Here is a 20,754-nt window from a genome sequence, read left to right on the forward strand (position 1 = left end):
CTTGATCGGGTCTTCGGGTGACAGCCGTATATCCTCACCAACTAAACTGCAACAGCTTGATATTTAGATAACATATTGAAACAGTGAGCATGATATTTAGATAACATTATTGCTAGCCTGAAATAGATTGATAAACACACTTTTCTAAGACCACAGTTTCTGACACTTTTGTTGCCTTTCTTCCTTTAAAGATAGTTGAAATACAAAGCTCTTTCTTAATGTACAGTATTCAAGTAATTTCGTTTTCTTATTTAAGAAAATGAAGTGTATATATATTAAATGACTGGATGAAATACATCGTTATGTATCTAAATTTGACAATTTTTTAATTTGGTATCTTCATTTCACATTGTTTCTCCTAATTTAGTATTTGAGTTTTTGGGTATAATTTGGTACTTGAATTTGACACTTTTTTTTTAATTTGGTACCTAAGTTTTTCTATGTTCAATTTGATATTCAAGCGTTAAATGATATACAAATTACCTAAAATACTAATCATCGTGTTATGCTATAAAAATATCGTCAGCGTTAGGAGAAATTTGTGTTAAAAATTATGCATTGAATTATACTTAAAGAATTAATATTAAGAAAACAATAGTTCTAAAACTGAAAATAAAATAAATTCATTATTTTAAATTAGTAAAATGAAATTAAAAATTAAAATAAAAGTTTTGAACATTCAAAATACAAAAAGAAATACCATATCATTTGCTACATGTCGATCATACTTTGATTATTTTTGCTACCTCATAAAGAATAACATTGTAGAAGATTGAGTCAAATTCAAGTATCAAATTGAATAAAAAAATATTAAGCACCAAATTAGAAAAAAATCAAGTTTAAGTACCAAATTGGACTAAAAAAAATTAATTATCAAATTAGACTTAAAAAAAATATAAAAATCAAATTAAAGGTAGGTTTTTGTTGGTGCGATTCCCGGTTAATACCTTTGAGAAATCACGTTATTCTAATCTTTTTGTCTTATTTTGATATTTCAAAATTATAGTGAGCAAGCAGATATTGAATCTTTAATCAAATTATATTGTTAGGTTTTATAATTGTTGTCAACATGAAAAGCATTTCATTAATTTGAGTGGTTCATAAAAGAGACAAACTAAATGCTGTCAATTTCATGCGGTGTTGTAACAATTCCATGCTTAATTCATCTATTTTTAATTCCAATATATGAGTTGAACGGTTAATTTTCTATTTCCATTTTTTATTTATATTTAGGGATAATGACAAAAAATATTCCTCTACTTTAATAAAATTTTTAATTTGGTACTTACATTTTTAAAATGTGAACTTAATTTAGTATTGTCAAATTAAGGAATGCCACGCATCAATATGATTAAAGGGAAAAGTTTATTTTTAAAGACAAATCATTAATTCATTCCATGAAGGAGACTTACAATTTGGAAGAAACAACAACAAGCTATAATAGGTGGTGAAAGACAAACTTCATTAACACAACAAAAGCTTCAATCTCAATATCAATAAAACATTATGGCATGTTGATAATTGGCTCTATCACAACTCAAGCACGACATATCTGGAGTGATTGCAAGCACTTAATATGGTAAGGAAGTCGACCCCAAATGGTCCAAAGCGGCGAGCACAAATAGGTAATAGAACTGAGCATCCACCAAACTGGAGAGAACGATGACAAAATCATCCTTAAAATCACTTGCAAAAGCAAGACTACATGCATAAAGAAGACTAAAAAACGTGCTACAAGAGCAGATAAAAATTTCTAAAAGTAAAGACTTGTTAAACAATGAAAAAAATAATAATATAAAACTTAAGAGAACACGGGTCCAAACTGACTTGTGAAATCAATTTTTTATTCTAAAAACTCTCAAAACATAAACAAATTAAAAAGTCGACGAAGAGCCACCCACTTTCCAAGAGAAACTACTGGTGGCCAGTAAAGTTTCAACAATGATAGGCACTGTCATCTGCCCATCACAACTTGTGAATATAGTAAATATACCCACAAAATAGATTTACAAATTAAAAATAGAAAAGACACATGAAGTGAATGAGAAGAAAGAAAGAGAGGATTTATGGGAGAGAGAAAAAGACAAGCGGCAGCTAGCCCAAATGCTAGTACCACTACTGGTCCACGTGACAACTATTGCCAGTAATTAACATCGTCAGAGGGAGGTACTAGATTGCCAATAATTTATGGGAGAGAGAAAAACTTTGTTAATGTAAAGGGGGATTTTTTGTCATTATCCTTTATATTTATTATAATTTTTTTTACTAAATTGATATCATGTTTAACAAGGTACCAATTTAGTTTGGAAAATGCTAATATACCATTTCTTTTAGAGTTAGTATTTAGTACATTAACAATGTTTTTTTTTATTCCACAAACAAATTTAAAAAATCGTCACATGTATCTTTTTTTTAATATTTATTTTTAGTATTTTACTATGCCTCTATAAACGCTTATGTTACTCTTACCCTACTTGTGGAATCTAAAAACTTCACTGGCGTTGAATTAAATATTTCCTTTCTTTTAAATGAATATTATTTTGACCATGCTTTTGTTATTTCATATTTTTATATAATCTTTAAATAAAAAACTCATGATCACAAAAAAAAATGTATTTATTAAGATTCATGTACAAATTTATCATTTCAACATTAATCATTCTTGAATAAATTTTAGAAGAATATATTTTTGGGGTTAGTATTTAGAATATTAGTAGTGTATTTTAACATTTTAATATGTCTTTATAGGACACTTGTCAATCACTGACCCTACTTATGGAGTATAAAAACTCTACTAGCAGTGTACCAAATAATTTCCCATACTTTTTTACATAAAATGTTTTCTATAATATTTTTTTAGGTAAACTGCACTAGTAGTAACCCAACTATTAGTAAATTTCTTTTTTAGTCACCCAACTATGAAAAGTTACAAAATGGTCACCCAACTATTCAATTTTATCTTTTTTGGTTACTAATTGGCTAATGGTGGCAACTTTTAAAATTGGCATAATAGCAATTTTACCCTCAACATTTATACATTGTGTCAATTTAGTTTTGATTCTAAAAAAATTTGACCCTCGACATTTACACGTTGTGTAATTTGGTGTTTTTTGCAGCTTTGCTTTTCTTTGTAATATTGAGGGTTAATTTTAAAAGAAAGAGAAAAGATAAAAAAAAAATATTTTCTTGGATTTTTGGGTGTTTTCATTTTTTGTATATTTTCCATCAAATTAGCTAAAAAAATTTTTTTTTAGATTTTTAGGTGAAAATATCATAAAGAAAAGCAAAATTACAAAAAAAAGACAAAATTACACAATGTGTAAATGTTGAGGGTTAGATTTTTTAGAATCAAAACTAAAATTACACAATGTATAAATATTGAGGGTAAAGTTGCTATTATGCCAAATTTAAAACTTGCCGATGTTAGCTAGTTAGTAAACAAAAAAGACAAAAGTGAATAGTTGGTGATCATTTTATAATTTTTCATAGTTGACTGACAAAAAAAAAATTTACTAATAGCTAATTAATCATTTTATAACTTTAAATAGTCGAGTGACAAAAAAAAAACTAATAATTAAGTGACTACTATTATAGTTTACCTTATTTTTTTATACTATACATTTATTCAATGAAAATAAAAACGAAAATGTCATTAACTCAAAAAAAAACAATAACCCACCTTTTAAAAACCAATCCACTAACATATATTTTATCTATAATAACTAGTATATCTATCACATGCATATGCTTATAGAAATTGTATTTTGAAACAGACATTCCTATAAAAATTACAATATAAATAAATAATAAATATATAAATAATGTAACATATAGTTTGAAACTAATAATAATATGATATATGCATATGTACGAAATTAAAGTTACAATACATTAAAGATATAAGCACACATGCGTGTAAAAACTACAATATACGATATAACACAATTTGAAACTAATAACAATATGATATATGCTAATAACCTCTTGGTCTAATAACAAAAACATTTATATTATGCACAAGAGTTTGAATTCAATCCTATCAACTTCACCCTATTTTTCAATTATATAAAAAAATGCACAAAATTACAATAAATCAATAAAATAAATTAGTTTAAATTTAAATTTTTTGAAGTCCAAAAGTTAGCATTAAAATTTATGTATCACTTAAATTAGTTAATTAATTATTTTAATTTTAATATATTTTATTTAAATATAGTTAATTTTAACGAATTCTATTATTAAAAAAAAATAGTTTCTGACCCAATTAATAGGAATCTAGTTAATTCATAATAATTAAATTAGGGTAAATTATAGAATTAGTCTCCTATTATGAAAATTTTGAATTTAGTTACTAACATTTTAGATCATTTCTATTGTAGTCACTCACGTTTTAAATTGTTTCTATTTTGGTCACTCTCCATTAAATGGTTAATTGGAGTGATGATGCGGTCTTTTCTAATTTGTATAATAACACATATAGTCCTCAATACTTACACATTCTATCAATTTGATTCTAATTCTAAATAATTTAAAAACTTTAACCATTCTTTATTTACAAATTCTATCAACTTGATTCTCAAACACGTGATTTAATGTAAATATAATTATATTTAAATAGATATAATTAAACATTGACAAACTTTTCTTTAAATTTGTGATTTTGATAAACCTAAAAACTTAGAACCCCAAAACTTAGTAAATTTGTGATTTTTATAAATTTCATTCATCATCGTGCTAATAGCATTCTAAACAAAGGAACTCAATTTTTCCTATGAAACCTGTGAAAAATAAAATAGAATAAAATAAATAAAAATAAAGAACACATAAATTTTACGTGGAAACCCTTTCGGGAAAAAAACCACGGGCAGAGGAGAAGAAAATTCACTATATCGAAAAATTTTTACTCAAATACAAGAGGAATAGACTATGTCTATTTATAGGCTTGTAAAGCCATATTCTAGTAGGATTGAAACACCTTATCCTAATCAATATAAAATAGATGGAGTTTAATAAGGTTTAAAACCTTATTCTAAAATAAAATAAAAGAAGTCTAGTTCTATATGGATTTTACTTTTATTTTATTTTCCATCGTATTTTATTTAAATAAGAATTTTGGGTCACTTAATTCTAACAATCTCCACCTTGACACAAATTCTCAATGAACAAGTTCTTCATCGCGAACTTTCAATAAACAAGTTCTTCACCTCTTCCAAAAACCCTTAAGGGTTTAACTTCAACAATGAACACCAACCAAGTCTAAGCAATGCTCAAACTTGGTTATAGGAAGTGACTTAGTCATCATATCTGCAGGATTTTCATGAGTGCTAATTTTGCTCACAACAATATCACCATGAGCAATAATATCACGAACAAAATGATACCGAATATCAATGTGTTTTGTTCTCTCATGAAACATTTGATCTTTTGTAAGAAAGATGGCACTGATTGTCACCCTTTGCAACAAGCCTTGCTTTATATCCGGGTTCTTCAACTCCTGAGTCCCTTCTTTCTTTTTAAACACCCATTTACAACGAATGACCTTTTTACCTTTAGGAAGTTTTACAAGATCCCATGTTACGTTTTTGTGGAGTGATTCCATCTCCTCTTGCATAGCAAACATCCACTTTTTCGAGTCTTCACACTAATCGCCTCAGAATAATTAAATGGCTCTTGATTAGCATCTATATCTTCAGTCACATTTAAAGCATAAGCAACTAGATCAACCTCGGCATACTTCTTTGGAGGTTTAATTTCTCTTCTTGTCCTGTTTTTGGCGATAGAGTATTGCGGTGAAGAAGCAACTCTATTCTCAATTTTTGTACTGGCTTGAGGAGTTGATTACGTATTAATCGATGCTCCACCGCTTTTGGTTTTCTTTATTGGAAGAGTCTTTAAGAGATAAGTTAGGTAGCATAGCAGTTTCATCAAAAACAACATCTCTGCTAATCACAACTTTTCTATTTTCAGGACACCATAACTTATAGCCTTTTACACCAGCTTTATAACCAAGAAAAATGCATTTAATGGATCTTGGTTCCAATTTTCCATTATCAACATGAGCATACGCAGACACCCAAAAATCTTTAAATCGAATAATTAGCGGGATTACGGACCATACCTCTTGTGGCGTCTTTTTCTCAATGGCAGCGGATGGAGATCGGTTGATCAAAAACATGCGATGAGGTCTTACGCCCAAAATGACTTGGTAAGTTGGCATTTGACAACATATATCGAACCTTCTCCATGATCGTTCGTTCATTAGATTCGCAACGCCGTTTTCTTTGTGGAGTATGATGAACTGTCAAGTGTCTCATGATCCTTCGACTTGCACAATCTATTAAACTCATCGAGCAGAACTCTAAGCCATTGTGCATGCGGAGGTATTTTATCTGCTTTTCCGTCTGTTTTTCAATCATAATTTTCCAAGACTTAAATGTGGAAAACACATCGCTTTTCGCTCGGGAAGAACGCCCAAACTTTTCGGAAAAATCATCAATAAAGGTTAGCATATAATTAGCTCCACCTCTCGAAGGCACTCTGGACGGCCCCCACGGATCGAATGGATATACTCCAACGTTTCCTTCGTGTTATGGATTCCTCTAGTGAATCGAACTCTCTTTTGCTTCCCAAAAACACAAGTGCTCACAGAATTCGGTTTGCAAGTTCCTTGCCCATTAAGAAGTCCTCTTTTGCTTAATTACGCCATGCCATTCTCACTCATATGCCCTAGGCGCATATGCCAAAGTTTAGTAATATCATCATCGACAAGGAAGAGGAAGCGGCAATTGCATCACCGATGTGATGAGAACCTCAGAAACATATAACTTGGCAATCTTTCTTTGCCCTTTCATCACAACAAGGGACCCTTTGAAATCTTTAAAACCCCACTTTCATTGTGTATCTGCCCTTTTGAATCAAGAGTACTCAACGAAATTAAATTTCTTTTCAATTCGGAACATGCCGCACGTCACTAAGTGTTCGACAACTCCATCAAACATCTTAACTTTAATTGTTCCAACACTGCGATTTTACATGAAGCATTATTTCCCATCAAAACAACACCTTGAATCATTGTTTCATAAGTTGTAAACCAATCCCGATTGGGACTCATGTGGAAGGTGCAGACTGAATCAAGTATCCACCTCGCTTACTTTAGAATCATTGATGAAGCAACTAGAAGTTCACCATCATTGTAGTCTTCTACAACATCGACTTCACCGAATTTTACATTTGTTTTCCTTTTGATTCGCGACCTCCCTTTTAATCTTATTTTGTAGCTTATAGCACTTTCAGATTTAATGTGCCCTTTCTTCTTGCGAAGTTGCAAGTTTTACCTCTGTTTGAAGATTTCGATCTACCCTTAGATTTACCACGAGGATTCCGTTCTGTGTTCTACCACGATCATCATCAACATTCGGTCTTGTCTCCCACGAACAATGAGACCCTCTCCACGAGAGTTGGGTTTAACCACAAGATGCTTCATCTTATCATACGAGGTTAAAGAATCATAAACCTCATCAAGCTGTGAGAGACTCGCGGCTATATAAAATCGTGTCTCTAAAGGTTGAATAAGGCGGGGCAACGAACAAAGTAGAATCAACCCTAGATCTTCCTTATCATCTTGAACCTCCATGGCCTCTAAGTTTGAGAGAATTTCTTTAAACACTTTGTTAAGTGTTCGTGTCTGACGCACCTTCCTCCAAGCGATGAGCATAAAGACGCCGCTTCATATGCAACTTGCTTGTTAGAGTTTTCGACATACATATTTGTTCTAGCCTCTTCCATAATGCAATGCGTTTTCTCTTTCATCACATCCCGCAAAATTTCGTTGGACAAATGCAGATGTAATTGTGTTAATGCCTTTCGATCCTTACGCTTCTTCTCTTCATCGTTAATGTCGAAGGCATCTTATCTATCCTAGCAGGGCATCCTCTAGATCCATCGTGCAAGAAGCGCTTGCATCTTAATTTGCCACAACGCAAATCGGTGTTGCGATCCAACAATGAATTTCATACTTCAAAGACGCCATTACCGTGATCGAGATGAATAACCGGAAGCTCGATACCAATTTGTGAAAAATAAAATAGAATAAAATAAATAAAATAAAGAACACATAAATTTTACGTGAAACCCTTTAGGAAAAAAACCACAGGAGAGGAGAAGAAAATTCACTATGTCGAAAAATTTTTACTCAAATACAAGAGGAATAGACTATGTCTATTTATAGGCTTGTAAAGCCATATTCTAGTAGGATTGAAACACCTTATCCTAATCAATATAAAATAGATGGAGTTTAATAAGGTTTAAAACCTTATTCTAAAATAAAATAAAAGAAGTCTAGTTCTATATGGATTTTACTTTTATTTTATTTTCCATCGTATTTTATTTAAATAAGAATTTTGGGTCACTTAATTCTAACAAAACCTAACAAATAATTAACAAATAAAAGAAAAACAAAAAAAGCTTCTTATAAACCTTTTTCAAATCATCATCTTTTGTATTCTTGTCAACTTGAAGAATCGTGTAACAATCCACACCTATCAGCTCTAAGCATAAAATTTATCTTCAACTAATTTGTTTGTAATTTATTATCTTTAAGCATAAAATTTATCTTCACCTAATTTGTTTGTAATTTATTTAGAAAATGTGTAATTCTTTTGGGGTTTTCGATTTTCTAACTTGAATTTTAGATTTTTAAATTTTTAATTTTAGAGATATATTTTTAAAATTTATAATTCCTTTTAGTCTTAAGTAGAGGTTATCATGGGCTGGGTAGGGTCAAGCCCAACCAAAATTTTAGGCCCGTTTACAAGGCCCGACCCAAAAAATGGACATAAACTTTTGCCCAAGCCCGGCCCAGATAAAAATGTTAAAACCCGAGCCCGGCCCGACGCGTATTAATTTTATATTATTTTTATATAATTTTTTAGAAAATATAATACATCAAAAATACTAAAAATATTAAAATAAATGTTTCCCAACAAATTGAAAATAGATTTAAAATATATATGTATACTTAAATAACATTAAAATAGGTGAAATGATAGTAAAATAGTAAAAAAACAAGAAAATAGAAAAAAGAGAGCAAAAAAAAAAAAAAAAAAGTGTAGTTTTTTTTTAATATATTAGGGTCAGGGCCGGGACCGTGCCAAAAAAGCCTTACTTGATGTCTGACCTATTTTCTAAATGAGCCTTTTTTTTTATCCAAACCTATTTTTTGAGCCTATATTTTCACCCAAACTCTTCTAATTTTCAGGTGACTCGACCCATGAACAAGTCTAGTCTTAAGGGTCAAAAAAGTCCTCAAAAAAAAATCAAAAAAATAATTGAGTTATTATGAAAAATGTGCACCCAATTGAACTCTAAGTGACCCAAAAAAAATCAATTGATCCCTTCTGCTAACAAAAACCGTCAATTGATCAGTTTGACTGCTAACCTCGCTGACATGGTTGACGAAAGTCACCAGAATTTGCCATGTGGCAGTATGATGGTGTGGACAAAAAAATTTCAAAATTTTTTAAAAAATAAATAAAATGTGCATATAGAATGAATATGGGTAATTTCTTTTCTCCAAATTCATTTTGGATGAGTGCAAAAATAAAAGAACTTCAAAATTTATAAAATAAATGTTAAAATTTATTTAAAATTTTTTAAAAATATACAAGATTTTAAGATGTGCAAAAACTCAAAAAACATTTTTATTTATTAAAATTTTTAAAATGTAAAAAAATATTAAATATACATATGCTCAATTAAAGATTAAATTAAAAAGTTGCTTGTTTGCCAATTTTTTAAGTTTAAAATCATGATTTAAGTTGAAAAGTGTTTTTTTTTTATCTCAATGTAAACAAAGCTTTCTAAGGGTGGGGTTTGAATAAGTGATGCATTTACTTGCGATTATTGTAAAAATAGTAGTGGCAATAAAATTAGATACTATAGCAATATTGTAACGTGAGACAAAAAATAAATTAAACGCACAGCACAGCACCACACCTTACCGTCCATCCAAAATCACCTTAAATACTTGTCCAAAATTATTATTAATTTAGAATACATTAAATATTATTTCATAGCTTAATATTGATGGGATTCAAGTTCCTAACATGCATTCAATCGTAATAGTTCGTAATAGATCCAAAAAGATTTTTAGGCTCGCATTCTGTTGCAGATGCAGTTGAGCATCTTCATCCGGGTAAAAGTAGTGGCAAGGTGAGCACAAATTCTTTATGAACCTTGGTCCTCATAAAATGAGCATTTTGGTGAATCAACTGCTAAGCTCCTAATGCCATTTATATTAGTGGTGGTGGTTTGCATGGATCATTCGATCCAACCTTTTAACAGCAAATGCAGATGGCTAAGTTATGATGTGAAGATCGTTCCGGATTAAGTTTCACCTCAAACATCATAAGTTCCATGAAAATGGTTACATGGTTTGAATAAAGGTTTAGAATAGCAAAAGAAGACATTCACTATCACTGCCCCTGTTTCCTTGTCAGATAAATACTGTTAATAGCATTGCAAAACGTAAGATGACAATATTATATTTGATCACCTTAGGTAGCCGAGATAAGATTAACGTGGCATGTCACGTTAGCATGCTGTCATATGACAATTTTTGGTACCTTTTGTTAATCATGTTAGAGAGGTTAACGGTTAAACTAGTCAACTGACAGTTTCTGATTCGGAAGAGGCCAATTAATTTTTTTTTGGGTCATTGACGGCTTAATAGGTACACTTTTTTTTATAAGGGCTCAATTGATTTTTTTTTATTGACGGTTTTTTTTTTACCCTTAAGCTTTTCTTTTATATTTTAAAAATCTATATAATTTATATATTTTTCTTTTAAATTTTAAATATTTTTATAAAATATAGGATATGGCATCATCATGTCACATGTCATAGCTTAAAAGTGTCATGTATCTTATATTTAACATTGTTATAGAAAAAATACAAAACCCTTAGAGGAATGAAAATTCAAGTACTAACTTGAGACAAAAAAAATTACAAGTACCAATTTAAGAGAAAGTGTCAAGTTTCGGGGCTAAATACATATTTGAGCCTTATAATTATAATTAAATATAAAATATATAATATTATTTATATAAATAATAATATATTTTGTACTTTTTCATAATATATAAATTATGTTTAATTATATATGTTTGAAGATAAAATTGATAGAAAATGTAAATATGAAGTACTAAAATATTATTATATAAGTTAGAAAAAGGCCACATCATCACTCATGTTGACCATTTTAGTAGAGGGTGACGAAAATAAAAATAATCTAAAATATAAGTGGCTAAAATACAAATAATCAAAGATGTTAGTAGGTAAATTAAAAATTTTAAACAAAAACATGGTAATAATTGGATTACTAATTCTGCAATTTGCCCTAATTTATTCTATTTTCAACTATATATATTATGTATCGGACCATAAAATTTTATTGAATCGGCTGTGAGAACACACTGTTTGAATGGGAAAATGGAGATTGTTGCATTGCCAAATCATAAACGGGTTGGCCTAACTGGTTAGAAACTCCAAGCAAACACTCCAACTTCAAAAGTTTGACTCTCTTCGTCCCTCTTTTTCTTCTATCCATTTTAAAAGTTTAATAAATAGTAAACAAGGTGTGCTAGCTAAGCTTTACTTCTTATCAGACAACTTTTTGTAAAATTGATAATTAAACCTTTTTTAATTTTTATGTTTTTTTTTTTTTTGGCTGTCTCAAACAATGCCTTTTCACATCTCATCACAGTCCATTACCATGTGCCCCACTACTACTTACAGCTCCACCATCCCCCTATCCCCAATTCCATCGCTAGGGTTTTTTCACCTTTTCTGTTAACTTTTATTTGTTTATTTTTCTTGTTTGATATAATAAAGTTCTCCGTTCCATTTTATGAATGATTTATTTTTTCTTTGGGTGTTGAAAATTGTCGACTAGTAGAAATCTGATACGGCTTTGTATAAAGCCTTGTTTACAAGACATCGTCGACGGCGGCTGTGGTGATGTTGATAATAGTTGTAAGAGTTTGAGTGGTGATTCTTTACAAGGTCTAGAGTTCACGTGGATCGATCAATGCTAGAAGATTCCTGAGATGGACAATTCGCAGCTGGTTGGAAACGCTGACGTGGTGGTCCCAGGAGCTGCTGGTGCTACGGCGGAGGCGGGCAATGGAGTGACCGTTGTTGAGATGAGCGCTGGAAAGCGGAGACGGGGAAGACCGCCGAGGAATCAAGTGAGAACCCCGTCGTCATCGGCGCCGCCGCCACCGCCTCAAAGGAAGGATGAGGATGATGAAGAAGATGTTTGCTTTATATGCTTCGATGGCGGCAGTCTCGTGCTTTGTGATCGACGGTGAGTTTGGAATTTTTTTTCTGTTTTTGTCCTCTCTTTTTTTTTTCTTGTCTGTTTGGTTGATCAGAAAATGTAGGAAATCAGAAGGAAGTTTTAGTTAGTTGGCCATTATTAAGGACAGAACTAGAGTAATTGTTTGGTTGCACTTCGATTTTTTTTAAGTTGAGCTCAAATTTTATTTGTTTTTTTTGGCTCATTGAGCTTATATTTTCTTTTTATACATGCAAAATGGAACTGGATTTAATTTCAGTTAAAAAATGCGCAAGTTCTGTGCCTGTGCCGCTGATCTTTTTTGTTTATGGCACTAATTCATAGATTAGAAATCATGTCTTCTCGGTAACAGAACGTTGGTTTAGTGCTAATCTTCTCTTCTTTTGTTTGTCTTGTATCTATTTATTATTATTTTTTTCTTTTTTTGCATTTGTATCATTTTCTTGGTTAACTATATGGGATTTTACGTGACAGTGGCTGTCCTAAGGCATACCACCCAGCCTGTATCAAAAGGGATGAGGCATTCTTTAAATCCAAGGCGAAATGGAACTGCGGTATGCTTGGATTAATTATTTATCACTTTTAGTTTGATTTAATTAATATAAGTGCTGGGGAGAGTTGAAGCATATTTCAATTATCTAGATTCATTTCTCTTTCATTGCTTCGCTGTTAGTAACTGTTGTTCTGCCGTACAGTTGCCAGTTGTGTGTGAAATGGTAGCTTTCCATGTTTGTCATCGGCTTGGATACTTTATTCTTGAGTAGCTACTGGATTACTGTTTTTACCTGAGTTATGAAATGATATCATATCATTAGCATTTGCTGATTGAATAATGATGGCATGTACATCTTTCATCAACATAAGTTCTTGCTTATGTCATTATGCAATGACGGTGGCCTTTCGTTATTCGATAACTGTGGCTTTTCACATCAGTTGTTAACGTGGATTCTTGATTCTGGAGTGGTTTGCTATACCGTTTTTTATCTCAGCTATAAAATTATGCAGTCACCACATGCATATTGAACAGTAGCATCTATGTCTGTTTATTGGTTTGGACTCTTGCGTCTTGATTAGTTAATATGCTAACATTTTTATCTCAATTCTTTAAGTATCAATTTAAGCTGTTTTTTTCATTAAGTTTCAATGATTAATTTTTTGTTTCATTAATTTCTGGTGTCTATTGGTTGTAAATTTCAGGGTGGCATATATGTAGCACTTGTCAAAAGGCTTCATATTATATGTGCTATACTTGTACTTATTCCTTGTGCAAGAATTGCACTAAAGATGCTGATTACGTGAATGTAAGAGGAAATAAAGGATTCTGTGGAACGTGCATGAGAACTATTATGCTGATTGAAAATATTGCATCAGACAATAAGGAAATGGTATTATTAACCTTGCTTCATACAATGGATGATTTCTTTTTGAATGTCTCATAGCTTTTTCTCCTCATTAGTTGTGCTTTTTTTGATAACTACTATAATTGGCACTTTTTAGATTACTGAAGAGTAAAGATTTTTTCTACCTTAAAGGCCTTTTACTTTATGCTGTGCAGGTTCAAGTGGATTTTGATGATAAAACTAGCTGGGAGTATCTGTTTAAGGTGTACTGGGTTCTTTTGAAAGAGAAGCTAGCTTTAAGTTTAGATGAGCTTACTAACGCCAAAAATCCATGGAAGGAAACTGCTATCATGGGTCCCAAGGGAAATTCATCCGGTGAACTTAATAATTATAGTAATGCTAAAGGAACTAACATGGAAAAGTCTTGTGGAGACCAAGGTGACAGTTATTCCAAGAGAAGAAAAACTACAAGACAGCAAAAGCTTTTGAACAATGTTGAATATCTAGGAGCTGAAAACTCAGGTGTTATGAAAGGGGTGCCTTTTCCTGGAGGCACAAATTGGGCTACTACAGAGCTTCTTGAATTTGTGGCACACATGAAAAATGGTGATGTATCTGTTCTATCACATTTTGATGTTCAGGCACTTTTACTCGAGTACATAACACGAAACAATCTTCGTGATCCTCGACAGAAATCCCACATTATTTGTGATTCAAGGCTTGTGAAGTTGTTTGGAGAAGAAAGGGTGGGCCACTTTGAAATGTTAAAGCTTCTTGAATCACACTTTCTCATCCAAGACCATTCAAGGGCCATTGATACTGTTAGAGGTGAAGCTATTGAAGCTGCTGCTATCCAATTAGCTGTTGATGGGAACAGTGATAGTCAACCTATAATTGCCAGTGATAAGAGACGTAAAACACGTAAAAAGGTCAATGAGAAAGGACAAAGGGCTAATCCAGATGAATATGCCGCAGTTGATGTTCATAATATGAACTTGATCTACTTGAAGCGTAATTGGATTGAGAATTTAATTGATGATGCTGAGAAAATTGATGGCAAGGTTGTTGGTTCCTTCGTGAGGATCAAAATTCCTGGGAATGATCAGAAGCAAGATTTTTATAGACTTGTCCAAGTCGTTGGTATTGACTTATATAACTGTTGCTCCTTGAATTCCTTTTTAATTTGTTTATTGTAGACCTTCACCACTAATGCATTTTTTTGCAGGTACCAGCAAGGCTGAACCATATAAAATCGGTGAAAGGACAACTGATATCATGCTTGAAATATTAAATTTGGACAAGAAAGAGGCTGTCTCAATTAATGGAATTTCAAATCAGGAATTTACTGAGGTGCCAATAGAGTTCCTAGATGCTGTTCTGTAAAACATAAAATGCCATAGTTGGTCATGCATTTATTAACAAGAAGTCCATTTAGTGAAGTCTAATGTGTTGATTTTATAACCATTTCGAAACAAAAGAGAATGGGTTTTGTTGTTGGTTAGAGTTTTAGTTAGGGTTATATTTGTAATTGAACTATGCAAAGAAAAAAAAAAAAAACTGCTTAACTAGACAAAAGGAATATATACTTAAGGGGATTATTGCAGAGGAGAATGAGGATTTAGAGTATAATTGATGGCTTGCATGGGTTTGTATAGGCTGAAAGATAAGAAATTGAGATGTGGAAAAGAAAATATTTTGTAAAATCTATGAACTGTTTACCAGTGGAAAAAGTTCAATCTTTATAGGCCATTGACCTGTTCTCCATTTTTATGGGCATATGCATCCTTAGTTTGGCAGACATTAGACCATCTTTTGTTGTGCCCTAAGTCATAACTTTTCTCCTCTGATTTTGATATTTTTGTTATAACACCAGGATGAATGTCAACGACTCTACCAGAGAATAAGATGCGGGCTGACCAAATGGTTTACTGTGGTAAGTGTCTTTCATGTTCATTTTTTTCAGCAAAGTGTCATTTGAAAAGGAGTTCTATGCTTTATTATAGGGTGAGATTCTGGAGAAAGCAATGGCACTTCAAGCAGTGAGGGTAAATGATGTAAGTTCCTAAGCTGCAAAGTTTTAGCACATTAAACACTAGGATATTACCGTGTGGTCACTTTGAAAGGGATAGAGCATTTAGTGTTCTTGTATAGTTACATGTTTTCTCTTTACCTTTAAAGAACTCTAGAATTTAGTTTGTTGAGGTGCTTTGTGCTTATGCTCTTACCTTTTTGCTCAGTGGCTACAGTCAGAGATTTTGCGAGTTACTAACCTTCGTGATCGAGCCAGTGAGAAGGGACACATGAAAGAATATCCTATGTTGCTTGATATGATGCTAACCTTTAGACTGTTCTTTATTTTGTTTTTCCCCATTTCCCCTTATATTCCGGCTACTTTGCTACTATTTTGCGGATTTATCATAAGCTTTTCTGTTGGTTCCTTGACCATCTTGCACGTACAGAGAATGTATAGAAAAATTGCAGCTTCTGAACTCACCTGATGAACGCCAGCGTAGGCTGCAAGAAATTCCTGATATACACTGTGATCCAGACATGAGTCAATACTGCAAGTCTTTGAAAGTTGCAGTAGAGTTGAATAAAAAAAAAGGTAGCATACACTTTTAGATGTTTAACTTCATTCTTGTATGGTGGCTTTGCTATATATTTATGTGTGCATTCATTTGCATCTTTGGTATGCTACCTTTTTGTTTTTTTCTTGGTTCACAACTTTAGTGTCCTAATTAGCCTGTTTGTTCGTGTAGAGAACAACAAACCAAGAGATTCTGGCTTCACTATGAAGGAAAAAGAGCCTGCCTTTCCACTGAAGGGAAGTGATGACTTGAATGATATAGGAAGCAGAGGAACTAGCCTAGGACCACATTCTACAGGAATGGAGTTGACTGTAAATAATATTGAGACAGACAAAATATGGCATTATCAGGACCCACATGGGAAAGTTCAAGGGCCATTTCATATTGAAATGTTACGTAGATGGAGCATGAGTGGTCATTTCCCTCCTGATTTGAGAATATGGAGGGCAAATGAAAAGCAAGATAACTCTATTCTCCTAACAGATGCTCTGGATGGGTGGTATGGTGAAGCAAAGCAGTCATTTTGCAACAGCTGCGTACCAACTGAAGACATAAGGGTTGCCTCTGATGATGGATGTCTGAGTGGGGCTGTAGATGGTAGTGGGGGTACTGATCTGAATGTGGCTCAGATCGAGAGTAAACAGGTTGAGGGGACGTTGAACTCAACGCTGAATGATACAAGTAGTCATTATTGTGGTAACAATGAATCTGTGAAGAGCACAGAATTGAGCTCTCAATCTTCCCCTTGTTCTGCTACTTGTACTCCTGTGGTAGATGTTGTCAATTCCGATGCAGTGCAAAAGGGAAGCCCTTTACCAACCTGTGACTTAGTGAAGGGTGATAATGACTTACCTGGCCTGCCCCAAGTGAGTAGTTCTCTTCCGTCATCTACATTATCTGACAAACCATGCGGAACCCAGTCTCATCAGTTCAACAACGATCATGGGGTTGAAAGATGGGACAATGGCTCAATCAACATGGGTGAGAATATGGACAAGACCTCAGAAGGTCAAAATATTGCTGGAAGTGCAAAGCTAGATGATAGTGAGGGAAAATCTGGCAGATCTAGTGGGCAAAGCTGGAGATCTTCACCCTTAAATGATGCTTCGAACGGATGGGATTCCAATTCAGGACTGATTTCCCTGGCTAGGGCTCTTGAAGCGTCGGAACACAATCAGGATATTGATTTCTCAGATATTCCCACCTCAACATCAAAGTTGAACCAAGAAGACTCAAAAGGTCAGGCTAATGAAAGCAAACTGTCTCTTTCTTTGAATGTTCCTCATCGGGATTCAGGTCCTAGCTGGAGTACAACTTCTAGTCTAGTGGGTAATTCACAAATTGCTGAAATAGTTGGTGAATGGGGTGGGCATTCCTCCACTCCAGCAAAACCTTCTGCAAAGGGGTGGGACTCAAATCTTGTGCCTGAATCTTCATTTAAACCATCTATCATGGGAAGTGATCATGCTGCTGCTCCAACTTCAGGAAGTGACCAATTGACTCATTCGTCTCCCCCGGATCCTGCTAATAATGCATTTGCTTGGGATCCAATTGTTCCCGAACCTAATGAGGGTGATGAATCAGTTTCAGATCTCTTGGCTGAAGTTGAAGCAATGGAGTCTCTGAATGGCTTGACTTCACCTACATCAATTATGCGTTGTGATGGAGAGTTGGCTCAAGGTTCCGAACCTGATTGTTTTAGTCCTGTAGGAAGACTGAGCCCTGCACCTGATCCTGGAAAAAGCGATTCTTTCAGCTCAACAAATGATCTACAAATGCCTTCTCAGTCAACTGTGACCACTGAGCCATTCAGGATCTCTCAGTCTGAAGTTCTTGATGCTCAGAAGAGTTCTGGTAGGCATTCTTCCACAAGTGCTGAAATAAATGAAAACACAAGGCCCAGAGATGTCTCGGTTAACCAATACAAAGTTGGTTCCAACATGCAACCTCCTGCACCACCTGTTACAACTTGGGGCATGGATACCATAGATACTGCTTGGGGATCTGGTCCAGAAACTACAAGCACCAATTGTGGAGCAGTTCATGGAAACAAAAATTTTAGTTGGAGAGGACTAGGTGAAGGAAATACGAATGTTAGTAGGGGAACAGGTCAGGGAACGTTTCAGGAAAACAGCAGCATCAATGCAGGCACTTCTGGAGAGAATCTGGCTCATTGGGGAAGTCAACAGAGGTATGTTAGTCCTAGGCACCGTGATTTTCAGGGAAGAGATTCAAGTTCTGTGGGGGGCAGTGATTTTCATGGCAGAGATTCAAGTTCTGCTAGGGGCAGTGATTTTCAGGGCAAAGATTCAAGTTCAGCTAGGGGCAGTGATTTTCAGGGCAGAGATTCAAGTTCTGTGAGGGGCAGTGACTTCCTGGGCAGAGATTCAAGTTTTGCTAGGGGCAGGTCCTCATCGAATAGGCACTCATCCTACTATGGTGGTTCAAATGGAGGCGGTACTTTCAGATCACCGCCCAAAGGGCAGCGGATTTGTAAATTTTATGAAAGTGGTTATTGCAAGAAGGGAGCATCATGTCGTTATTGGCACCCTTGATTAGGTAACATTTCCTGTTTACCATACCAATCGCGTGCATTTAATCATGTATTCATTATTTGTATTAGGGATTTGCTCTGTTGTTCTCCAATTTAACCAACCGGTAAATGCTATCATTGGGTAGTGCATATTATTTCTATTCTATGGATAGCTAATCCTTTGCTTACCGGCTCACTACATTTATGTTTGTCGGTTTAGAAGGTTAATGTCAGAAATTAGATATGCGTACAATATGCATATATTTAGTTTTTTTTTTTAAAATATTTTTATATAAAGACAATTTTTAAAATCTTAAACTTAAGTGACAATTGCAATGATAACTTTAAAAAATGAGAACCAAAATGATATTAGTCATTACATTAAAATAAATGGTTTTAAGTTTTAGATTTTGTATTTATTTTACTTTATTAAAATTAAACCAATAATATTCATCTTTTTCCTTTTCTGTTCTCTTTATGTTGTAATTGAAGTTTTAGAGTGAAAATGTTTGGATAATCTTTATTTTTAGATTTAATTTCTTTTTAAAATTGCAATGGAAAGCAAGAGATGAAAGATATTAAGATTTATTTTTCTTTATTGAAAAATTGTTCTACCATTTTATTTTAAAAAAAATTGAGATTTTTTCCTTAGTTGATTCTAAGTATTCGCTTTTTACCAAAAGTAATATATAAATCTCAAATTTTTTAGAATGAAATGATCAACTAAAATTTTCAATTAAGAAAAATAAATATTTAATACACAAATTGATTAATCTTAATAACTCTAATATCTTGCTTTAAATCTTAATTTTGTTCTAAAAATAGAAATTACTACATTTGAAATGAAGGATTATTTTAAAAATTCATGTTGATATTTTAATAATACGGTAAAGAGAAAAAAAGAAAAGATTGGATGCTGTCGATTTTATTTTATATTTTAATTCTCATTTTAAAATTTCCCCAAGTTGTTAGTGTTAAGAATATATTTGGTTTGACATGTAAAAATACAATTTTGTTTTTAATTTTATGGTCTAATTATGGATTTAGTTCTGAAATTTGGAATTTGCATTTTTTGCGATTATTTTAATTTGATTTAATTGTAACATTTTGACTTTTTGATGCGATTAGTACTTCCAATGTTATTAAATTATTAATAAGTTTATATTTTGATTATTCAACTTTAAAAGTTATAAAATAATCATTAAATTATTCGAAAGATTTTATTTAAATCACTAAGCTGATCGAAAGGTTTTTTTTATCTTATCTTCTATAGTTTAAATTTTTTTTTATAAAACAACTTTGAGGTCACAAATCTCTTAATCAAAATTCAAACAGTTTTTTCCCTAATTTCTAATGTTGATTGTTAGATCGGCTTAGATATAAGATATGTTCATTTGCTTATTGATCGATATTGATTCAATGTATTTATTGTCGAATCGTCTTTTAGAGCTCATTAACAAGATTTAAGAAAAAAATTAACAGTCCAAAATTTAAATAAATTTTTTTTACAGAAATTTACTAATAGTTTAGTCACTTATACCCTCTATTTTTTTTCACTAAAAGAACCAGCAAAACCTAGTACAGTCAGTCATACTAGCAAGAACAGAAGCTATTGATCATCTCACAGAATACCTCTAATGGAGATCAGTAAAGAAATATAATTTTGGTTGAATGAAATCTGCAGCCTTAATGGTCTCCCTGCTACTGTATTCGAATTGGAGCTCCCACTGCCTATTGCATAAAGCTTTGATATTACTTGCTAAAGCAGAAACAGGTGTTGTCATGTCTTCATTCTTGCATCAGCTCAATAAATATAAGCGTCATGCTATCTGACTCCACCATAACTCTTCTAGAGCCATTGTCCCATGCGATTTTTAGTACCAAGTGCCAACAGCCAGTTTCCACCACCACCACCACCACGACGAAGATCTCCAGCAG

General features: G+C 32.8%; 1 protein-coding gene across 4 annotated transcripts; it reads left to right on the plus strand.

Annotated features, from left to right (window-relative positions):
• The first annotated feature begins 11,448 nt into the window (after nt 1-11,448).
• On the plus strand, nt 11,449-19,099 carry LOC108473620 (zinc finger CCCH domain-containing protein 44-like). Of its 4 annotated transcripts, none has more exons than XM_053021176.1 (11): nt 11,449-11,568; nt 11,954-12,364; nt 12,830-12,909; nt 13,553-13,740; nt 13,911-14,835; nt 14,921-15,045; nt 15,569-15,628; nt 15,699-15,749; nt 15,933-16,012; nt 16,155-16,300; nt 16,455-19,099. In XM_053021176.1, exons 2-11 carry the CDS (start codon nt 12,105-12,107, stop codon nt 18,836-18,838), a joined length of 4,299 nt encoding a protein of 1,432 aa, XP_052877136.1. In that variant the 5' UTR covers nt 11,449-11,568; nt 11,954-12,104; the 3' UTR covers nt 18,839-19,099. The 4 variants fall into 4 exon arrangements, with proteins under 4 accessions (XP_052877136.1, XP_052877137.1, XP_052877138.1 ...); XM_053021177.1 differs by having other exon boundaries at nt 11,449-11,533; XM_053021178.1 differs by having other exon boundaries at nt 11,449-11,533; nt 12,061-12,364.
• The last annotated feature ends 1,655 nt before the right edge of the window (nt 19,100-20,754 follow it).

The sequence above is a fragment of the Gossypium arboreum genome, chromosome 11 (assembly GCF_025698485.1).
Source record: "Gossypium arboreum isolate Shixiya-1 chromosome 11, ASM2569848v2, whole genome shotgun sequence".
Classification (NCBI taxonomy): domain Eukaryota; kingdom Viridiplantae; phylum Streptophyta; class Magnoliopsida; order Malvales; family Malvaceae; genus Gossypium; species Gossypium arboreum.